We start from the raw sequence: 17,333 nt of genomic DNA on the forward strand, positions 1-17,333 counted from the left end.
GACAGATCTATTTCAGGTAAGAATTAGATCTCTTTAAACTTAACAAAATCTTCACTTCCTGTTTCGTATCTCTTTAAATCTCTTTAAGAACCAAACAAAAGAAAAGCTTTTCATAGGGATCTGGACAGGCTGGATCAATGGGCCGAGGCCAATTGTATGAGGTTCAACAAGGCCAAGTGCCAGGTCCTGCGGCTGGGTCACAACAACCCCATGCAATGCTACAGGCTTGGGGAAGAGTGGCTGGAAAGCTGCCTAGTGGAAAAGGACCTGGAGGTGTTGGTTGACAGCCGGCTGAATATGAGCCAGCACTGTGCCCAGGTGGCCAAGAAGGCCAACGGCATCCTGGCCTGTATCAGAACTAGTGTGGCCAGCAGGAGTAGGGAAGTGATCGTGCCCCTGTACTCGGCACTGGTGAGGCCACATCTCGAATACTGTGTTCAGTTTTAGGCCTCTCACTACAAGAAGGACATTGAGATGCTGCAGTGTGTCCAAAGAAGAGCAACAAAGCTGGTGAAGGGTCTAGAGCACAAGTCTCATGAGGAGTGGCTGAGGGAACTGGGGTTGTTTAGTCTGGAGAAAAGAAGGCTGAGGGGAGACCTTATCGCTCTCTACAACTACCTGAAAGAAGGTTGTAGCGAGGTGGGTGTTGGTTTCTTTCCCCAAATAACAAGCAATAGGATGAGAGGAAACTGCGCCAGGGAAAGTTTAGATTGGAAATTAGGAAAAATTTCTTTACTGAAAGAGTGGTCAGGCCTTGGAACAGGCTGGCCCGGGAAGAGGTGGGGGCCACCTCCCCGGGAGGATTAAAACAATGAAGAGAGAAGGACTGGTTTATCACGTGTAGATGTGGCACTTAGGGACATGGTTTAGTGGTGGACATGGCAGTGTTAGGTTTACAGTTGGACTTGATGATCTTAGAGGTCTTTTCCAACCTAAATGATTCTATGGTTCTAAAAACCCGTATCGTTCATCTGTTATTCTTGTCTGACAGAATTTTAAACGCCAATGAAATCCTGGAAAGAAATTTTGCGTCTCAGTGTTACTTAAGTCATGGCTAGTGAAAAGTCTGTGTCAGAGCTTTGAAACTGATGAATGACTTTTTTAGTATAAACTTTAAACATCAGAGAAAGAAAAGACCAAGGGAGAGAAAAAGTTTGGAATATCTCTTTTATTTACTAAAATAGTACTAACAGAATATTCCAGCATTGTTGCATTTTAACTCAAATTTTAAAGTGGTGTTTGGTTTTGTGATTATCCATTAACTGCAATGAATCTGAACAGGATGCCTGTACCTTACAGGGTATTTTTCACCTCATGACATTTTCTGAGATTTAAGAGAAAGAAGTAAATATTTTCTTTAAAATCCGCAAGTAAAAAGAAAAAAAAATTAAATCAAAAGAACCTGGTGTCCAAACATTCATTTATCATGGTCCTAACAAGGATGAAAAGTCTTTTAAATCCTTTATTCTCTATACTGGCCCAGGTATGGAATAATTATGATATGATAAATAGTTATAATTGGAATATGTCACTCTAGCACTGACTAAATTTAATTTCTAATCCATTATTGATGGGGTTTTTTTTTGGTTAGCATTTTAGTAATCTGTTTGCATCTGTCTTTTACCACTGTTTTTTGCCTTGAGAGGCCTACCAAGTTTACCAGTTATATTTCTCACACTACTATATTATGAGTATCTTTCATTATTAGGCAGCAAGGCCCTGTTAGTCTTAACATCAGGTGGGAAGGGGTGGCTGAAACCTGACTTTCAAAATGTACTGCTCTTATAACTGACAAGGTATCTGTGAAACAAAAATAGTAGGTGTCTTGAAATAACTCTTGAAATAATAATAAAAAAAAAATCAAGTGTTTCTCTCTGGTTCAAAAGTAACCTGGAAGTATTTGATAGCTTCTTTTACTGGTCCTTTTTTATGTTCTAATGATAAAAAATGTTTCCTGGCATATTCATACTTTCTCCCACCTCCTTTTCTTCTGGTGTTGCTGCTACTTCTTTTTTTTCAGGACTGATACACTAATTTAAAACATGGGTTTTTTTCTCTGCATGGCTTCATTTTTTTTCTCATTAGTTTCCTTTTCTGGTTTTGGCTAATGTACACTTAAAATAAATTAGGAAATTGACATGAGAAATCAGCATCTTTGGGGAAAAAAACAGATCAAGAGCTACACTTGTAATCTTAGAATCATTGTCAACTGGAACTCCTGATACGATCTAGTCCAACCTCCTGACCCAGTTAGAGCAAGTTGCTCGGGGCTTTGCCAAGTTAAATTTTGAATATCACAAGGGACAGAGATCTAGTACCTGTCTGGTCAACCTGTTCCAATGTCTGATCACCCTCATAATAAAAACTTTTTCCTTACAGAGCTGGGATTTCCCATGTTCCAACTTGTGTCTGTTGGCTGTCCTCCTTCTGCTGTGCACCTCTGGTTCTGTCTTTTCCACACACCCCTATTAGGTGGCAATAAGATCTCCTCTGAGCCTCCTCTTCAGAAGGTTGAACAAATCACTTCTTTCAGCCTCTTGTATGTCATGTGCTCCAATGCCCTGAAGCTCTTTGTAGTCCTCCACTGGACCTGCTCCAGAATGTCAATATCTTACTTGTGCTAGAGTGGCCAAAACTGGACACGGTATTCCAGATGCCATTTCATAGGTGTCGAGTAGAAAAAGTATGAAACTTGCCTGGACCTGCTTGACTGCATTCTTGCTAATACAGGCCAGGGTGCCGTTGGTATTCTTTGCTGCAAAGACTCAGCTTGGCTGGCTTATATAATTTTTGTCAAATAGGACCAGCTCTTTTTCTGCAAGGCTGCTTGTGACCAGTCAACCTCCAGCCTGTACTGCTACTTGGGGCTATTCCTGGGCCGATGCAGGACTTCGCATTTGCTTTTGTTGAACTTCACGAGGTTTCCGTCAGCCCATTTTTCTACTGTGGGAGTAGCAGCCCTGCCTTCAGTGGATCAACTGCTCCCCACAAGTTGATATCGGTTACAAATTTACTATAGTGTTTATAATACAAAAACTGCTTAACGATTATTTCATTGTCAACTATAAGACATTCATGAAAATTTTAAAATACGGTTCTATAATTATCCCATATAAATGGATAATAGGAGAAAATTTGCAAGTGAATTTAGGGTGTTTCTTCTTCGATAAAGATTTAGCAACTCTCAGATTTTTTTAAAACCCTTATATTTTCTTTAACAAAAGTTAGTATTAGTAAAACATGGAAATGTTTTAGTTAGATCTTTTGCAAGATGTCAGTAAGAATTAGTTATCTGGTATTGGATTATCTGAGAAACCTACAGGACATCTTGAATGAACACAGTAATCTAGTCCCTTCTAAATCCTGTATTTTTGAATGTCCACGGTGTTATATTGGATATATTTGAATCTACAAAGCACAATATTTTGATACTATTTAGCTTCTAAAATGAAGACTATTAAGATACTTAATTCCTGAATACCATTCAGTTTTGCATTGCGTTTTCTTGTATATGTATAGAATAAGAGAATTTAGACAAGATTTGCATTTTGCTTTCAGGTACTTTTGAACTAACAGATTCTGGAAGACATGCTACTGGTACCATCACAGTTGAATTAAAATGGAAGTTTGTCTACCTACCACCAAGTGGACCAACAATGGCTGCAGACTTAGTGAATTACATTCAAAATGAGAAGTCAATGGCAGCTAAATTACTAGCAGAGGAAAAAATGCAGACTCCAGCCCTGTCTCCTTCTTTTACTTCGTCACTGACAGTAAGTAATTTAAAAAACTCACAGAAGTTAAGAGATATAAAAGTCCTATTACAGCAGGTCATTTAGTTCTTCCCTGATGAACCAGGATTTGTCTTTACTGTAAAATAATGCGTAGTACAAATACTTCATATAACCACCATCTTCAACTTCCTTTGGGAGGTGAAATCTTTTGTGTCCAAAACTTTTTAAAGTCTTTTATAACGGTAGATAACTGGTTAGCAAAAAGGTGGGGAGAAAAGGGAGGAGAAATAACAAACATTAAATGTCTTACCTGTAAATTTAGTGCTTATTAATTCTCTTTCCAATGTAGATGTCCTACATAAAATGTAGTCACACGCTTGTGCAACTTTAGGGCTATGGTTGAAATTTATGACAGTCATGAAATCAGCTGTTGTTTCTCTGGTCTCTTAGAACTCAGTCAGTTGGGGTAGCTTTGAGCCAAAAGAATTCTCAAGCAGCCAGACCCAAGCCATATGTACAGATACGTAGGTGTATCTGCACCACGCTCTTTGTTATTCTGGTGCTTGGAGCATGGGTGCTAAAATACCCAATAGCTTCTTAAATCACTCATAAATTAAAAGTAGTGTAAGGGGGGTTTTTTTGTGTATAAAAATCAGTGGAAATGGCAGATAATTTCTGCCTTCATCAAGAGAGTAAAGCATGAAGAGTAATAAAGCACTTTTTTTTAGTTATTTTGTCTTTCATATTATGCCATCATGACAGAAATATTTCTGGATCATTTTGTTAATTTTGCAACTATTACCAGTCTCTTTTCTCTTTCTGTGTTAAAATTCTCCAAAGGGAGTGGCCTGAGGAAAGATATGGTAAGCCTACAGAACAAGAAAAGAAGTCAAGCACTCCATAAACGATAATAATAAATAATTCTGTGACGTATATGATACCACTGACTTCAGTCCTGTGATTATTTCTCACCTGGAAGTCACATTGCATTCCATAGATGTTCTGTAGAGTTTTATACCCATTGTGGCTGATTTCTGAAAGATATCTCCATTTGGAGGGGTTGCTTATTTGAACAACATCTACATCATCTTGCCTGTTTAGAATTGAATTTAGCACAGTTAGATTTGGCTTTGAGAAAAATTAGGGTCCCTCAAAATTTACTGTAAAATAAGATGGTTGGAATATGGCAATAAATGGTCTTCAACTATATTTGTTTTATTACAGAAACCAACACCCAAACCAAGGCAGCGTGCAGCTCAAGCAGACAAGAAAGTGTCTTTTCTGGATCTTAGTACAATACAGATGGCAGTAAGTTTTAAGTATTTTGCTCGTGCATGTTGAAGCAAGAAAGGCTACTTATGTCTCAGTATGGACAATTTGTAGAACTAATAATCAAGAATACTCAATTATTTTAGCAGCAGAAGACTGGGATGTCCCAGGCAACGAATGATAGCACAGTACTGCATATAGGTGAGAGATACAATACAGGGATATTTGTGTCATTCCCTCAGAATTGCTTGCTATTCTCCACAGTTTACAAGCTTCAACTTTCATAGACTTACAGCAGATTTTAATAGGACCAATCAACTGTCTCTGCACTGTGTTTCTCAGCTCTCTGAGTTATTAACTAAAGTGTCTTTGTACAGTGTGACACTTGCACAGACATATAAATGGCTCTATAGAAACCAGCTTTATCCAAACAGATCCTGAGTGTTGTGCTAATGAGATACGTAATTTGACACAGTTCAGAGACACCTCTTAAACAAGGTTTATTAGCTGAGATTACACACCCTGTGAAAACAATTACACTTCTGAACTTAGGATGCGCTATCACGTGCACATTCTTCCAGACTCTAGGAGAGTCTGCATGGAACTAACTCAAACATATCTGCTGTATGGTGTAAATTTTCATTTGGTCTTAAATAATCTGCCTTCAGAAAACTAAGGGTAGGCTGTATTTACTCTTCTAATTAAATCCAGTGAGTTAAGGTAGGTTCTTTAACAGCTAATTATAAAAGGTTATGAGTATTATTATTGGTTAATAATATTATGTTGCATTAATTAATTAAAAACTAGCTGTGATAATTTTTTCCATTTGTAAATGCCTTGATTGGATTTATTTTTTGAAATGTTAACGTGGGTTTTCAATTCACAGGTTCTTCTGCTATTTAGTTTACCTTGACTAGAACTTTGTTTTGAGCCATACAGTATAGACTGGAAGTAAGAATTAAGTCGATCTCTTGTATTTATTAACTTTAAAAAAAAAAAAAAGGTCAAATGTTGGTGAAATCAAATATTTTGAGAGCTTAGATATGGAAAACTGAAATGTTAGCGATATAGTTACACACACATCATCTTCAGCTGTCCAAACAGTAACGTCTCAAAGTTTGACTATTTTTCACAAACTATGATTTTCTAAGGGAGACAGCTACTCGGTCTCCATCAGAAGTCTTCATTACTGGGTGGGCAGCTCCCCTAGCTGTTTTAAAAATCCAAGCCTCACTGTCTGGTTAGAGACAAAAGTACTGTTAGGACTAAATAATGAAATAGCTGGGGCTTCTCTGATGTCTAAATCTTGTTGTGAAATGGCAAGAGAGTGTCCACGCAAGAGAATTAGAAGTTCAACAGATTAAAACTGTACAGGAACAGTCTGTTTCATTTTCCTGTTCATTTTTTGAATAGCAGAAAATCTATTAATATTAATAATTAATGGATATTAATGTGACACATGCCAAAGCAAATAGTTGTTTTTGGAAAAGGAGACTCCCTAAAAAGTGGGATGAATGGTTTTGACTCGCCTAAACCACTTGTAAGAATTGTCCAGCCTCATAGGTAGAAGCTATAGCAGAGGACAGAAGCAGTAATGCTAATGCAGGGAAGCAAAGGAGGACATAATTTCCCATCCAAATGCTTCTCAGCCAGTAAATTTATACCTACTTTTGTGTGTTAATTGTCTACTATATATTAAAGGCTTCCCCTTATTTCACCCATAACTTAGGGCTCTCTTGTTGAAAATGATATGGAACTTGCACAGAAGATGAAGGCTTCAAGAGTTCCAAGTGTTTCAGAGGTATGAGATTATTCAGGTTTTGTGGTTTTATATAATGTATTGCATTTGAATACCATGTGTATGTAATTTCTTCAGTCATGTATCAAAAATCAAACTATGGTAAAATAAGATCTCAAAAACTTCTCTGAAATATGAAAAAAGTGATTCTTTGTGATGACAATCTTCTTTTTTTTGGCCATTAGGAAGGGAGGAATATCTCTGCTTACTTCCTTCAATGTTTGGATGAAATTTATTTTGTCTTCCCTCTAAAAATTACCATTATATAGCGGGGGGAAATGAAGAAGAAATGGAGTAACTTTGGAATATTGCTAAATATGTCGCATTCCAAGGATAAGAAAAGTATTAAATATTGTAATTTGTAGTGGTCCAATTGGTTGTGAAAGTAAGTTGTGGCAGATTGGCAAACTGTAGTTTCTAGTGGCGTAACACAACATTTAATCACTGGCTCTTATCTTCCTTTCACTTTTCTACTTTAAAGCTCATCTGGGGCTTTGATTGAGAAGTTGTCTCCCTTCCACCACATCAAGTGGTATTGGTCAAGTGGAATAATCAAAAAGTATTCTCTCTGAAAATTTTATCCACAAAATGCAGCTCTGTCACTGAAGGAATTAAAAAGAATGACCAAACATTGTTTAAAACACAGTGGTTATGACACATCATCTATGCCAAGGAGGAGCATAAGAGACAAAGTCAGTTTTCTACGACTTGAAAACTTCAAGGATAATCTTTATTTATAGAATAAGGCACTTAAGTGTTTGTTAACATTGCCTTGCTTTTTGTGGCTCCAAATGTATTAGAATAGAAATAACTCTTCAGGCCCCGTTTTGGAAAACTCGGATGTTCTGTGGACAGCTGAAAGTTACCTCATGGATTGTGAGGCATCAGTATCTCTGTGGAAAATTCAGTCCTCGAGGAGAATTGTTGGATAGTAAATAATGCATAGGTCTCCAGCAAATTTCCATGGAAGATGCCATGTCTGTAATGTTATATCCATTGATGAAGTATTATTCTATGTAATTGTACTCAAAGAGAAAGAAGGGAATAAGATTACTTCAGAGTAAGTTCTGCACTAAAGATATTTTACCTTAGACAACATGTTTGTATTTTGTAGCAAGGCCAATTCTTTTTTATATGATTTTAGTTTGCTTTTGAAACAGAAAATATTGTATAGTTTGTTACAAAATTGCCAACTCAGTAAGGTGGTGGTGGTTTTGTTTTTTGTTGTGTTTTGTTGTTGTTTGTTTTGTTTTTTTTTTAAACTGAGTCTTGTAGAACTGAAAGAGCTGAAATATAAATGAATCTGGAAATCTAACAGGCTGTATATATGTTGACAGATACCAAATGATTATAGTAGTTATGTTTTCACAAATATACATGGTTAGAGAATTGTCTTTCTACTGTATCAATTATTTGTTACTGCAGTTGACAACTTCTCATTGTTTCCTGCACTGCATGAGCAACGTAATTGTTTAAAGGCTATGTATAATGAATGTGATCCACAACTCTTCAAGTTTTGAACTTTAGTAACTTTTACTGTTCAAGGAGTGTTATAAAGACTGTAAGTTTATCTATTTTTATATAGCATGTGGTACATGAGGTTAAACAAGATAAGGTGAAGGAGATGGCTGAAGAAATTCAACAGGAAAAAGAAGACCTCTCACATCTGTCAGAGGGGCAGTTGGCCGACCAAAGCTCCGTTACCTCTGGAGATGAGACAGAAATAACTGAAGAATTGGAACCAGAAGGTAGAATTCATTTTTTTGAATAAATAACTGTATTTTCTTAATAAATCTATTCCTCTCTCCATTTTCTTAAACATTTCTTACTAGCAGTGGGAGCTGCCTCATTATGAGAAGCTTCATGACAGAAATGATATTCTGGTGTACTTTATAGCTGAAGCTGGGTGGTGGATATGGTGGTGTTATTTTCTTCCCAAATGGAAACTGTATTGTAATTGAATGCAAAAATCTGGTATCTGACCTAGACTCATAAAATATTAAAGGAAACCTGGCTTCTATTTTAAATGTCTTTATATTCTCCCTTAGAACTATGCTGTTCTAAAGACTATTTTAATGAATGTGCTCCTTTTGTCTGCAGATAACAGCCAATGCTGATATTGGAAATCCTTTCAGACAGTGAGAGGGGTAATATGTCTTATCACATCTGTGACATAAAGTTGTTAAGAGGCAGATTTATTTAAAGATTATAAAAGCCAGGTCATCCTTTTCTGCCTCCAAGCTTAAACTGTTTATCATTGAAATAAACCAAGTCCACGATACCAAGTTTAAAGTAAAAGCACAAGCAGGATGCTAAAATTTTATGTTCAGTTGTTTGCAGCTTCTGCATAAGAATTCATTAGAAAAATTGGAAGAATGTGATATTGATCCCTGTTGTGTTTATAAGTTATTTGCTCCAGAGAAAAAAGACCTGAATGCTTTAGAAAATAAACCACCTGCATACAGAATTACTTTAAAAAAAAAAAAAAAAAAAAAGTACATTCTTCTTTACATGTGCAGGGTGTTAAACTGTAGTCAGAGGAAATCCACAAATTCAGGCCATATTCTTATATAAAGCTAACTGTTGTTCATACTTCAGGCCATCACAGGACTTATATCATTCCACACATCAATTTTCACCTGGGAAACATTACCATTTTTTTTAGCAAATCAGAAAAAAATACAGTTTAGATTACTTTAAAGGTCGTTGATTTGCCACTGTTAATCTTCTGCAAGGACGAAAAGATTTACCTGGCACTTATACTTTATTTATTAGAAAAGCAAATATACTGTGATCAGGTTTCTCAGCAAGTCTCAGATGGACTACAAATACAAGGGCTTTTAACTGCATTGATTTCCTCCCCCCCTTGCCCCCCCCCCAGATCAACATGATAGACAAGAAAATGATGCCATTGAATCAATAATAACTGACAGTGATGACTGTATTGTTTCCAGTCCAGTATCCAAGAATATTAAACAGGTGAGTCAAAGTATTTATGGCAATTATTTGGTAAGTCTAAGAAAAATGTTTTAAGCCTAATGCCCTCTGAAAGTAGCTTTGCTGTATCTAAGGTTAGATTCTAAGGCATTTTCAATGAATGCATGTATTCCTGTTTCCAGTTCAAATAGACACCTTTTCACAGAAAAAAAGAAAAGTTAACCTGACCGTATTGTGCATGTGACTTACAGGTGTTTTCTTAATGGGGAAATTTGTTTTCCATTATTGTCATACACATTTAGAAGTAGACATTTCTAATTAGTTTAAATCTGAATTCAAATTTTAGTCCTGCACAAAATCTCCCTAAGGAAAGGTAACTATTGTGATGTGAATGTCTAAAGAACTTAGTCTTGTTGTTCAGTCCTATCTGTTGTCTTTATGTGGGAAAAAGTACTTTTCTACTTCTTCCAGTGGTTTCTGAGGAAGGGGAGGATAATTTCACTTGTCAAGGCCTGTAGTAAATCTACAATGCTTAGCTACCCACTGTGTTTCATCCCAGTATGTTGACTTGATTGAATGTTGTTGAATTTCTTTTTGCTCCTGACTTCCCAACAGTTTTAGAACTGAACATCAGTTTTAAATAAAGTTTGTACATGTACAGTATCCAATCACTTCAGTGTACTTCTTTTTCTGTTATTATTTGTGGGCATGTACAGTAATGATATTCTCTTGACTTGTTCTTAAAACCAGCAATTAATGAGTCATATATACAAAATAGCACAGTATAATGCAAATTTGGAAAGTCCACTTTGAACAGTGCTTCAATAGTATAGTTATCTTAAAAAAAAAAAAAAAAAAAAAAAAGAATATTTCATACTTTTAGATTAACATTGACTGAACAATCTTAAAAAATGTAGAACTAGCACTTAAAATTGATTATAATACTTCTAACAGTTAATACTTCTCTGGTCTGTCTTAGCCTTCTTTTAAAGGACCAGGAGTGTACTGTTATATGCTATCAGTCCTAACTTTTTTTAATGTTCTGCAGTGTGATAACCTAGAGGTAGTTTGATGATTTTTTTTTTTTTTTTTTTTTAAATCCTTTTTTCAAGGCTGTGTGATATCTTACAAAGTAACTAGCAACAAGAAGCAATGCTTTGTGTGAGAAATATAGCTCCTTTTTTAAGTTGTAGAGGAGATTTAGAAATTCTATCACTTATATATGCTGCAAAAGATACAGAAGGTACTTTTGAAGACAGAATTGCATTGTTATATGTAAAATGTTAAAAAAATGTTTCACCTGTAATTTTGAGAACTAAAATGACTGCTACTCATCACCATTAAGTCAAACTATAATACAGTTGATCTATACATTGCTAGTCATCCTGTATTGTATTTTATAAAAATTATGTAAGAACACTTCTGAGAAAATTTCGAGTGTAGATTAGTTTCAGGTTCATTAATTTCTACCTCTCTCCATTGATCTGTTCCTCTGTAAGAAAGTGCATATTCAAGAAGGGTAGATAAGACAAAAGCTATAAACTATTAAGACAACAAGTTTGATACAAATTGGATTTTAAAAATAGGCATTGGTACATTTGAAATCTTGGGTTAATTATAGAATACAGCATGTGAAAATTGTGATTGAATTTGTATTTTTTTTAAGATTAAAAATCACTGCCTTTTATCTTTTGAGATAAATATCCTGCTGGTAATCAAACACTGTAAATAAGACTTGTGATTTTTAGAGATCGTTATGCTAATTATCCTATAAATCTGAGTTGTATGCCAAACTGTTTAAGCCGTTTAAGATCATACTGTTTCTTTTTTGCATGTTGCAAATTAAACAGTTCATGGTTATTTCTTAGATATGTTGATCATAAAGGGTATCTAACAGATTTTCCAGTACTTAGCTGTACCACTTGCTTCCTTCTCTTTTCTTCTTGTCTATGATGTATAATTAATCATAGATTACTTCATTTTGTTTCATTTCATTTACAACATTTATGAGCTTCACTTTGTCGGTATGAAATGCTTGTCCCCTTCTTTCCTTTCCAAAGTGGCGTAATTAGTGTTAGCATCTTTTTTAACAGGCTACATAAAGTTTAGTGGCTGGATTAAATCAAGTCATTAACATAACGTGCTATACAATTTGCCCCTATCTCTTTTCGTTTCCAGTACATCAAAGTGCCACAGAGTGCCAGTGTAATTGGGCCTTGCTAGCTTGTCAGGTTCAGTCAGGCTGATGGCTGCTGCTTTTACTAAAAAGCTTCCAGGCATGATAATTAATAGAGAAAAGAAGTCTGAGAAATGTAAAAGTTTGGACAGTTCTCTATGAATATTTCATACATTTGAATAATCAGAAGTTAACATTATCAATTTGATGTATAATACATTGATTAAAAGACTTGTTTCAGATCCTCAAAATAGACATCAAAACTGGGAATTTGCATTTTCTTTGGCATGGTCTTTACATTTAAAAAAAAAAAAAACTTTTCTCTTCCATTCCCTCCTTACTTTCACCCCCATGTGTACACTTTATCCTTACAGGAGATAATATAGTATTCAATTATCACAATAAAATTTACTGCTGTCAGCTTCCAAGTTGTCTTAAAATGTGCCCATAAGGCAATTACTGGCAAAGACAATTTATTCGGTGGTGGTCCCGTTTTTTCTATAGGTGTGTTTACATCTCTCTTTTTTGTTGCAGATACTGTTAGTGCATTATCTTGCGCTAATAGCAGTTTATTGAAAACTGTCATTATCAGTTCCTTAAATTAAGATCTTGGGGTCTAATTAATGTTGACATGAAAATCTCTCTTAAACACCATTAAAAAGCAATACCAATTGCTTGTGGTTCTGCTGGTCAATGAAACATGTTTGTACAAAGGTGGGAAGATGTAAAGCATAAAGCTCATGTAAGGCAAAGCAATAAATACTGTTCCTTTTATTATGCCTTTTTTGTACAATTATTTGAATAGTGCATATCCTCCTATGAGATATCTGCATTCATTGAAAAAAAGAAAATGATTTGGACATTGTATTGCAATTTTAATTTTTGGCTGTCTTGATTTCTCTTTACATTTATTTTCTGCAGGACTTGAGTATCTTTGGTGTACTTCATGGAGATTGGAATGCTCAATGCTTTTCTTAAACTGGCTTGTTCTGTGAATGTCTAATCTGAATTTAGAAAACTAAAATTTTAGGTTTTTAGTATTACCCTGTGTTGCTGAGTTGGCTTCATTCATTAGTCAGAAATGCTAATCCGTTGTATTCTTAGTCTTGTCTAGCTCTAACCTTAATTGCTTTGTGCTTTTCTTGTGTAAGAAATTGGGGAAGTAAAAGTGCTGCACCAGTATATTTAATAAAACAAGAAATAAAATTCATGAAACAGAACTATCTTATCAGAGTAAGATAAAAGTACCTTATTAAAGCTTTATAATCAGTATTTTGAAAGACTACTGATGGCTCTTAAGATCAAAAAGGAGCATTTGCCATTCTCCATCTTTAAGGTGATTGTCTGCTGTTATGGTCACTATTAGACAGGAACTAAAGTATAAGAGAGGAAGTTTGAAGAATCCAGGAAAGACCTAAGTTGTCTTTTGCCACTGATAAAGTTTTGAGATGATAGTAGTTTGAACAGGCAGTACACTGAAATGATGGATTTATAACTTCTAGTGCTTGTCAAATACACTTTGAAGTAATAATTAGAAGCATGTACTACAAGTCATTCTTCTTGATGGAAGAACTGAAAGAAGAGGGAGAAGTAATACCAAAAAAACCCCAAACACCAGCTTTTAAAATGATTCAAAACAGCAGCATCCTAAGTCATTGGGTAACCCATTACTTTTTAGGTAACAAATAAAACTAATTAGTCAGAATATTAAATTAAGTAGAAAGTCAGATTTGAGGCCGAGTGCATAAGCCCACAGGAAAAGCATCAACAGGAGCCATTTTTAACCTAGCTCGTAATATTTTTTGTGGTTATGAATATGAATGCTCCTCAGTTGCTTACTTGAGAGACTATATTTATCAGAGCTCATTGACATGGAAGTAAGTTATGGTGACTTTACAAGTAGAGAGGAGTATTTTTCTAACTGGACGTCTAAAAAGCAAAGGATGGGATTTGAAATTAAATTTGAGTTTTGATTAGCTGCGATATATATCACCAAGCATAATTTTTATCACACTGTGGGTAATATGAGAGAGAATCAAATTCCATTCATTTTTGCATGTCTATATTGTCCCCACACAATACTATAATGGCGGGGGGGACACAGTATCAAATGATAAGTATTGAAGGTCAAATGAAAAGAACAGCTGTATTTAAAATGTCCAATTTGATATATTTTTTTCACTACAGATGCACTCTTAACAAATGAAAATGTATATTGATACTTCTGCTTTTTTCCCATACTAGGGTTTTTTTTTTCTAAATGGATTAACTTTCAAATACAGATTTTTAAAATTTAATTTATTTTTTAAATCAAACCAAAAGTCTATGACCTACATGTAGAAAAATACATGCATAGATATATACAAAAGCAGAAGTCCTATTGTATTTGTCTCTGTTTAGTTTTTTTACATAATACTGCTACTTATTTCATCTTATTTCTGTAACTTAAATGTTGATGTGTATTAGCATACCGAAAATGTACGGAGTAAGACCTCTTTTTATTGAGAAATTTTCTTTCTTGCTTATTTATTTAAGGACCATGCTTCCTTTTGAAATGAAAGGTAATTGTAAGTTTACAGAGCATTTGAATTACTTAATTGTGTGGCTAGTTGGTACTGGTGTAGCTAACTGGCTTTGAGATTTGATAATGTTGGTATTTGTTTTTTATTTTATCTGGTGGTATAATCAATAGTGAGTGTTTAAACACTAAAAAAAAAAAAAAATTGAAGTCTCCTCTTTGAGATAATCTGCAGTAGAGAGGGGTGTAGCTTAGTTCAGGACTGTAACAATATTGCTTATGTAGCCTTTCCCACTTTGTGGGGAGAAAATAAAACTCAGTTAAGGAAGTTTGTATCTCACCTGTCAAACAGCTCCTGATATATCTGCTCTTTTGTATTTATTCATCCCTAGAAACAGTTTATCTTTAAAAACTGTTAGTTGAGGCAGTGCCACAGGCAACTTGCAAAACCAAATCTTTAAAAACAATTCAACTTCAGGAGAAACATTGAACAATTTTATGTTTATTCTTCAGAAAGGGTGGGGGAGGCAAGCCATTTGAAGGGAAGAAAGTGTATTATTCAAGTGATCAAAAGTTGTATTATGAGCAAAGTGTAAATGTGACATATTCAGATGTATAGTTGTCATGGACGTGGTGGGAAAGCTTTACATCCCTCAAGAACTTAGTATTTTCTAAAATGTTTGGTGTTTTATACTGCATTAGAAATTGTCTTTTCTGAAAAAAAATCAGTGGGTTGATGGGTATGTTACAGACTTGCATAGAAGAGGCAATATCTAATCATTGAATTGTCTCAAACTGTAGCAAGTAATTCATGCCCTTTGAAGATATTAAAGATGAATTCATGCTCTGAAAATGATGAATTTGGACTCTGCACTAGATAAAATGGCAGCAACCAGAGACATACTCATTGTCACAAATAGATTTTTTTTGTGTAGTGTGTTCTTAATTCTAGACAGAGCTGAAGGGATTGCATCGAACCTTATCGTGGTGCTAATCTTGTGCCATTACATTCTCCTCCCAGCACATGGCAAAAACAGTGGTGCTGGGGGAAGATTATATGTGCCTTTCCCTCCTTCACAGTAAATCCGACTCCAAAAGAGCTATTGAACAAGGAGCGATCTCTTTGCCCCAGGTCTTGGGGAGAGTCTAAAATGCATGCACTTTTGTAAGTCCCATACATTTGGAGAAGGAACAGGGAGCATTTCCGTATCCCTCCTTCTGTTTTCACATCTACACCATTGTGGGGAAAATCTAAAAATAGATGTTGTTCCTAACATGAAAAGTCACTGGATACAGTTAAGGACTAGAATAATTTTTTGTAATACGTATTTGTATGTGTATGTGTAAGATGTTGACCTCTTAATCATAATTACTTAATGAGTAATGTTTGTGTCTCTGAACAGTTAGATTAGGTTGACATTCCTGTGATAGCATTCTTTTGCAGCTCTGTTATGACATTGTTAATAGGATGATCATAGGAATTTGGCACTTGGTAGAGGAAGAGGATGATTTCTTATTCAATAAAGATATTTGTCAATCAAGTAATATTGATAGTGATTGAAGTATTGATAGCAAATGGATGATTATTTGTAATTACTTGACAATAACTTATAGTTTATCTGATGTGCTCTCTACTTGAAATAGAAGGGAACAAGTGAGTAAGTGGACTGTGGAAATAAATACATAAAATATTAAGGAGTAAAGCATAAATATTTTTGAGCATTGGTGAAGGTAGGATTCAAGTTGATCTTGTGGTTAAGAAGTTTCCTTTATTTTGAGTTATTCAAGGGCAATATATTAGTTAAAACTGTGGATGTAAAAAATAGGAACATTGTTTACATTGTTCCTAGAAGCAAGGCATTTTCAATGTTGCTGTTCTGTGCAGAAAGCACAACCTCTTTTTTTGTAAAACACTTAATTCTGTGGGATACTATTGTGGGCCATTGGAGTCAACTGGAATTTTATTATTCACATCGAAGTCTTAGCATTTTATTGTGTCCAAAAAGGAAATTGAAATATGGAATATACAGCTTCTTGAAGGTGGCAGTCAAGACTTTTTATGGAATTAAAAAAAGCTTTTTTAATCTCAGAAATCAGAAAGATGAGAAAAGTTATGCTGAGACTTCAAATTCTAATGTCATGTCCAATGCATTTAGTACTTAACCTAATCCTAAAGCTTGTTGAAGGAGCTCAGTGATTCTTCCAAATCTCTGGGTAGTGTTAATTACAAAGAGTCAATATTAAACGGTAAAGAAAGAATATTGACGTAGACGAAGTACCTTGCCCGTGTTTTTTTTCCTCACTTGAAATGAAAGCACTGAACCAGTTTCTCAGTCTTTGAAAGCATTTAATATTCTTTATTTTAATACGTGTGTCCAGTCTTTCTGTTAGAGGAAATTTCATATTCTATTTTGTTTTAAATACTAAATTTAAAGACTAACCTTATTTCCATTAAAGTAGAATGATTTGTGGGAAGTAATTGGTCATGACAAACTATCCATTTATCACTTGTATACCTAATAAATGAGACCAATGTTTAAAAAAAACAACTTAGGAAAAGATTTAAATAACATACTTCACTTTGCATCATAGAAATATAAATGGTTGTTTAAAAATTAATTCCTATCGTATTGGATGCTACATATATTTTCAGCATGGCTACATAATACGAGCGTTTTTGTATTAGTAGTGAAATATGACATGCTCGCTATGCTGTTCTTAAGCAGTTATATATTTTTTTATTTGTAAATATCTTTTTTTTTAATCAGCTTGTGCTCTCCTTTGTATATGCTGAATTCATGTTTAATGTTAATAAAACCAGGCCTTAAAATATTCTTGACTGTTAAGCTCTAAGGTAATTTATTATTTTTTCTTACAATTTTCTAAGAGTATGACTCAGTT

At 34.7% G+C, this 17,333-nt stretch overlaps 1 protein-coding gene across 1 annotated transcript in view; it reads left to right on the forward strand.

Moving 5' to 3' along the window:
- Positions 1–17,333, forward strand: part of RPGRIP1L (RPGRIP1-like) — a 74,007-nt gene that overhangs the window by 37,940 nt on the left and 18,734 nt on the right. Inside the window, 6 exon segments of the mRNA XM_009582879.1 lie at positions 3,559–3,773; positions 4,185–4,258; positions 4,907–5,042; positions 6,733–6,804; positions 8,387–8,549; positions 9,701–9,780. Coding sequence (XP_009581174.1) covers positions 3,559–3,773; positions 4,185–4,258; positions 4,907–5,042; positions 6,733–6,804; positions 8,387–8,549; positions 9,701–9,780 — 740 coding nt within the window.

Source organism: Fulmarus glacialis, unplaced genomic scaffold, assembly GCF_000690835.1.
Source record: "Fulmarus glacialis isolate BGI_N327 unplaced genomic scaffold, ASM69083v1 scaffold18948, whole genome shotgun sequence".
Taxonomy (NCBI): Eukaryota; Metazoa; Chordata; class Aves; order Procellariiformes; family Procellariidae; genus Fulmarus; species Fulmarus glacialis.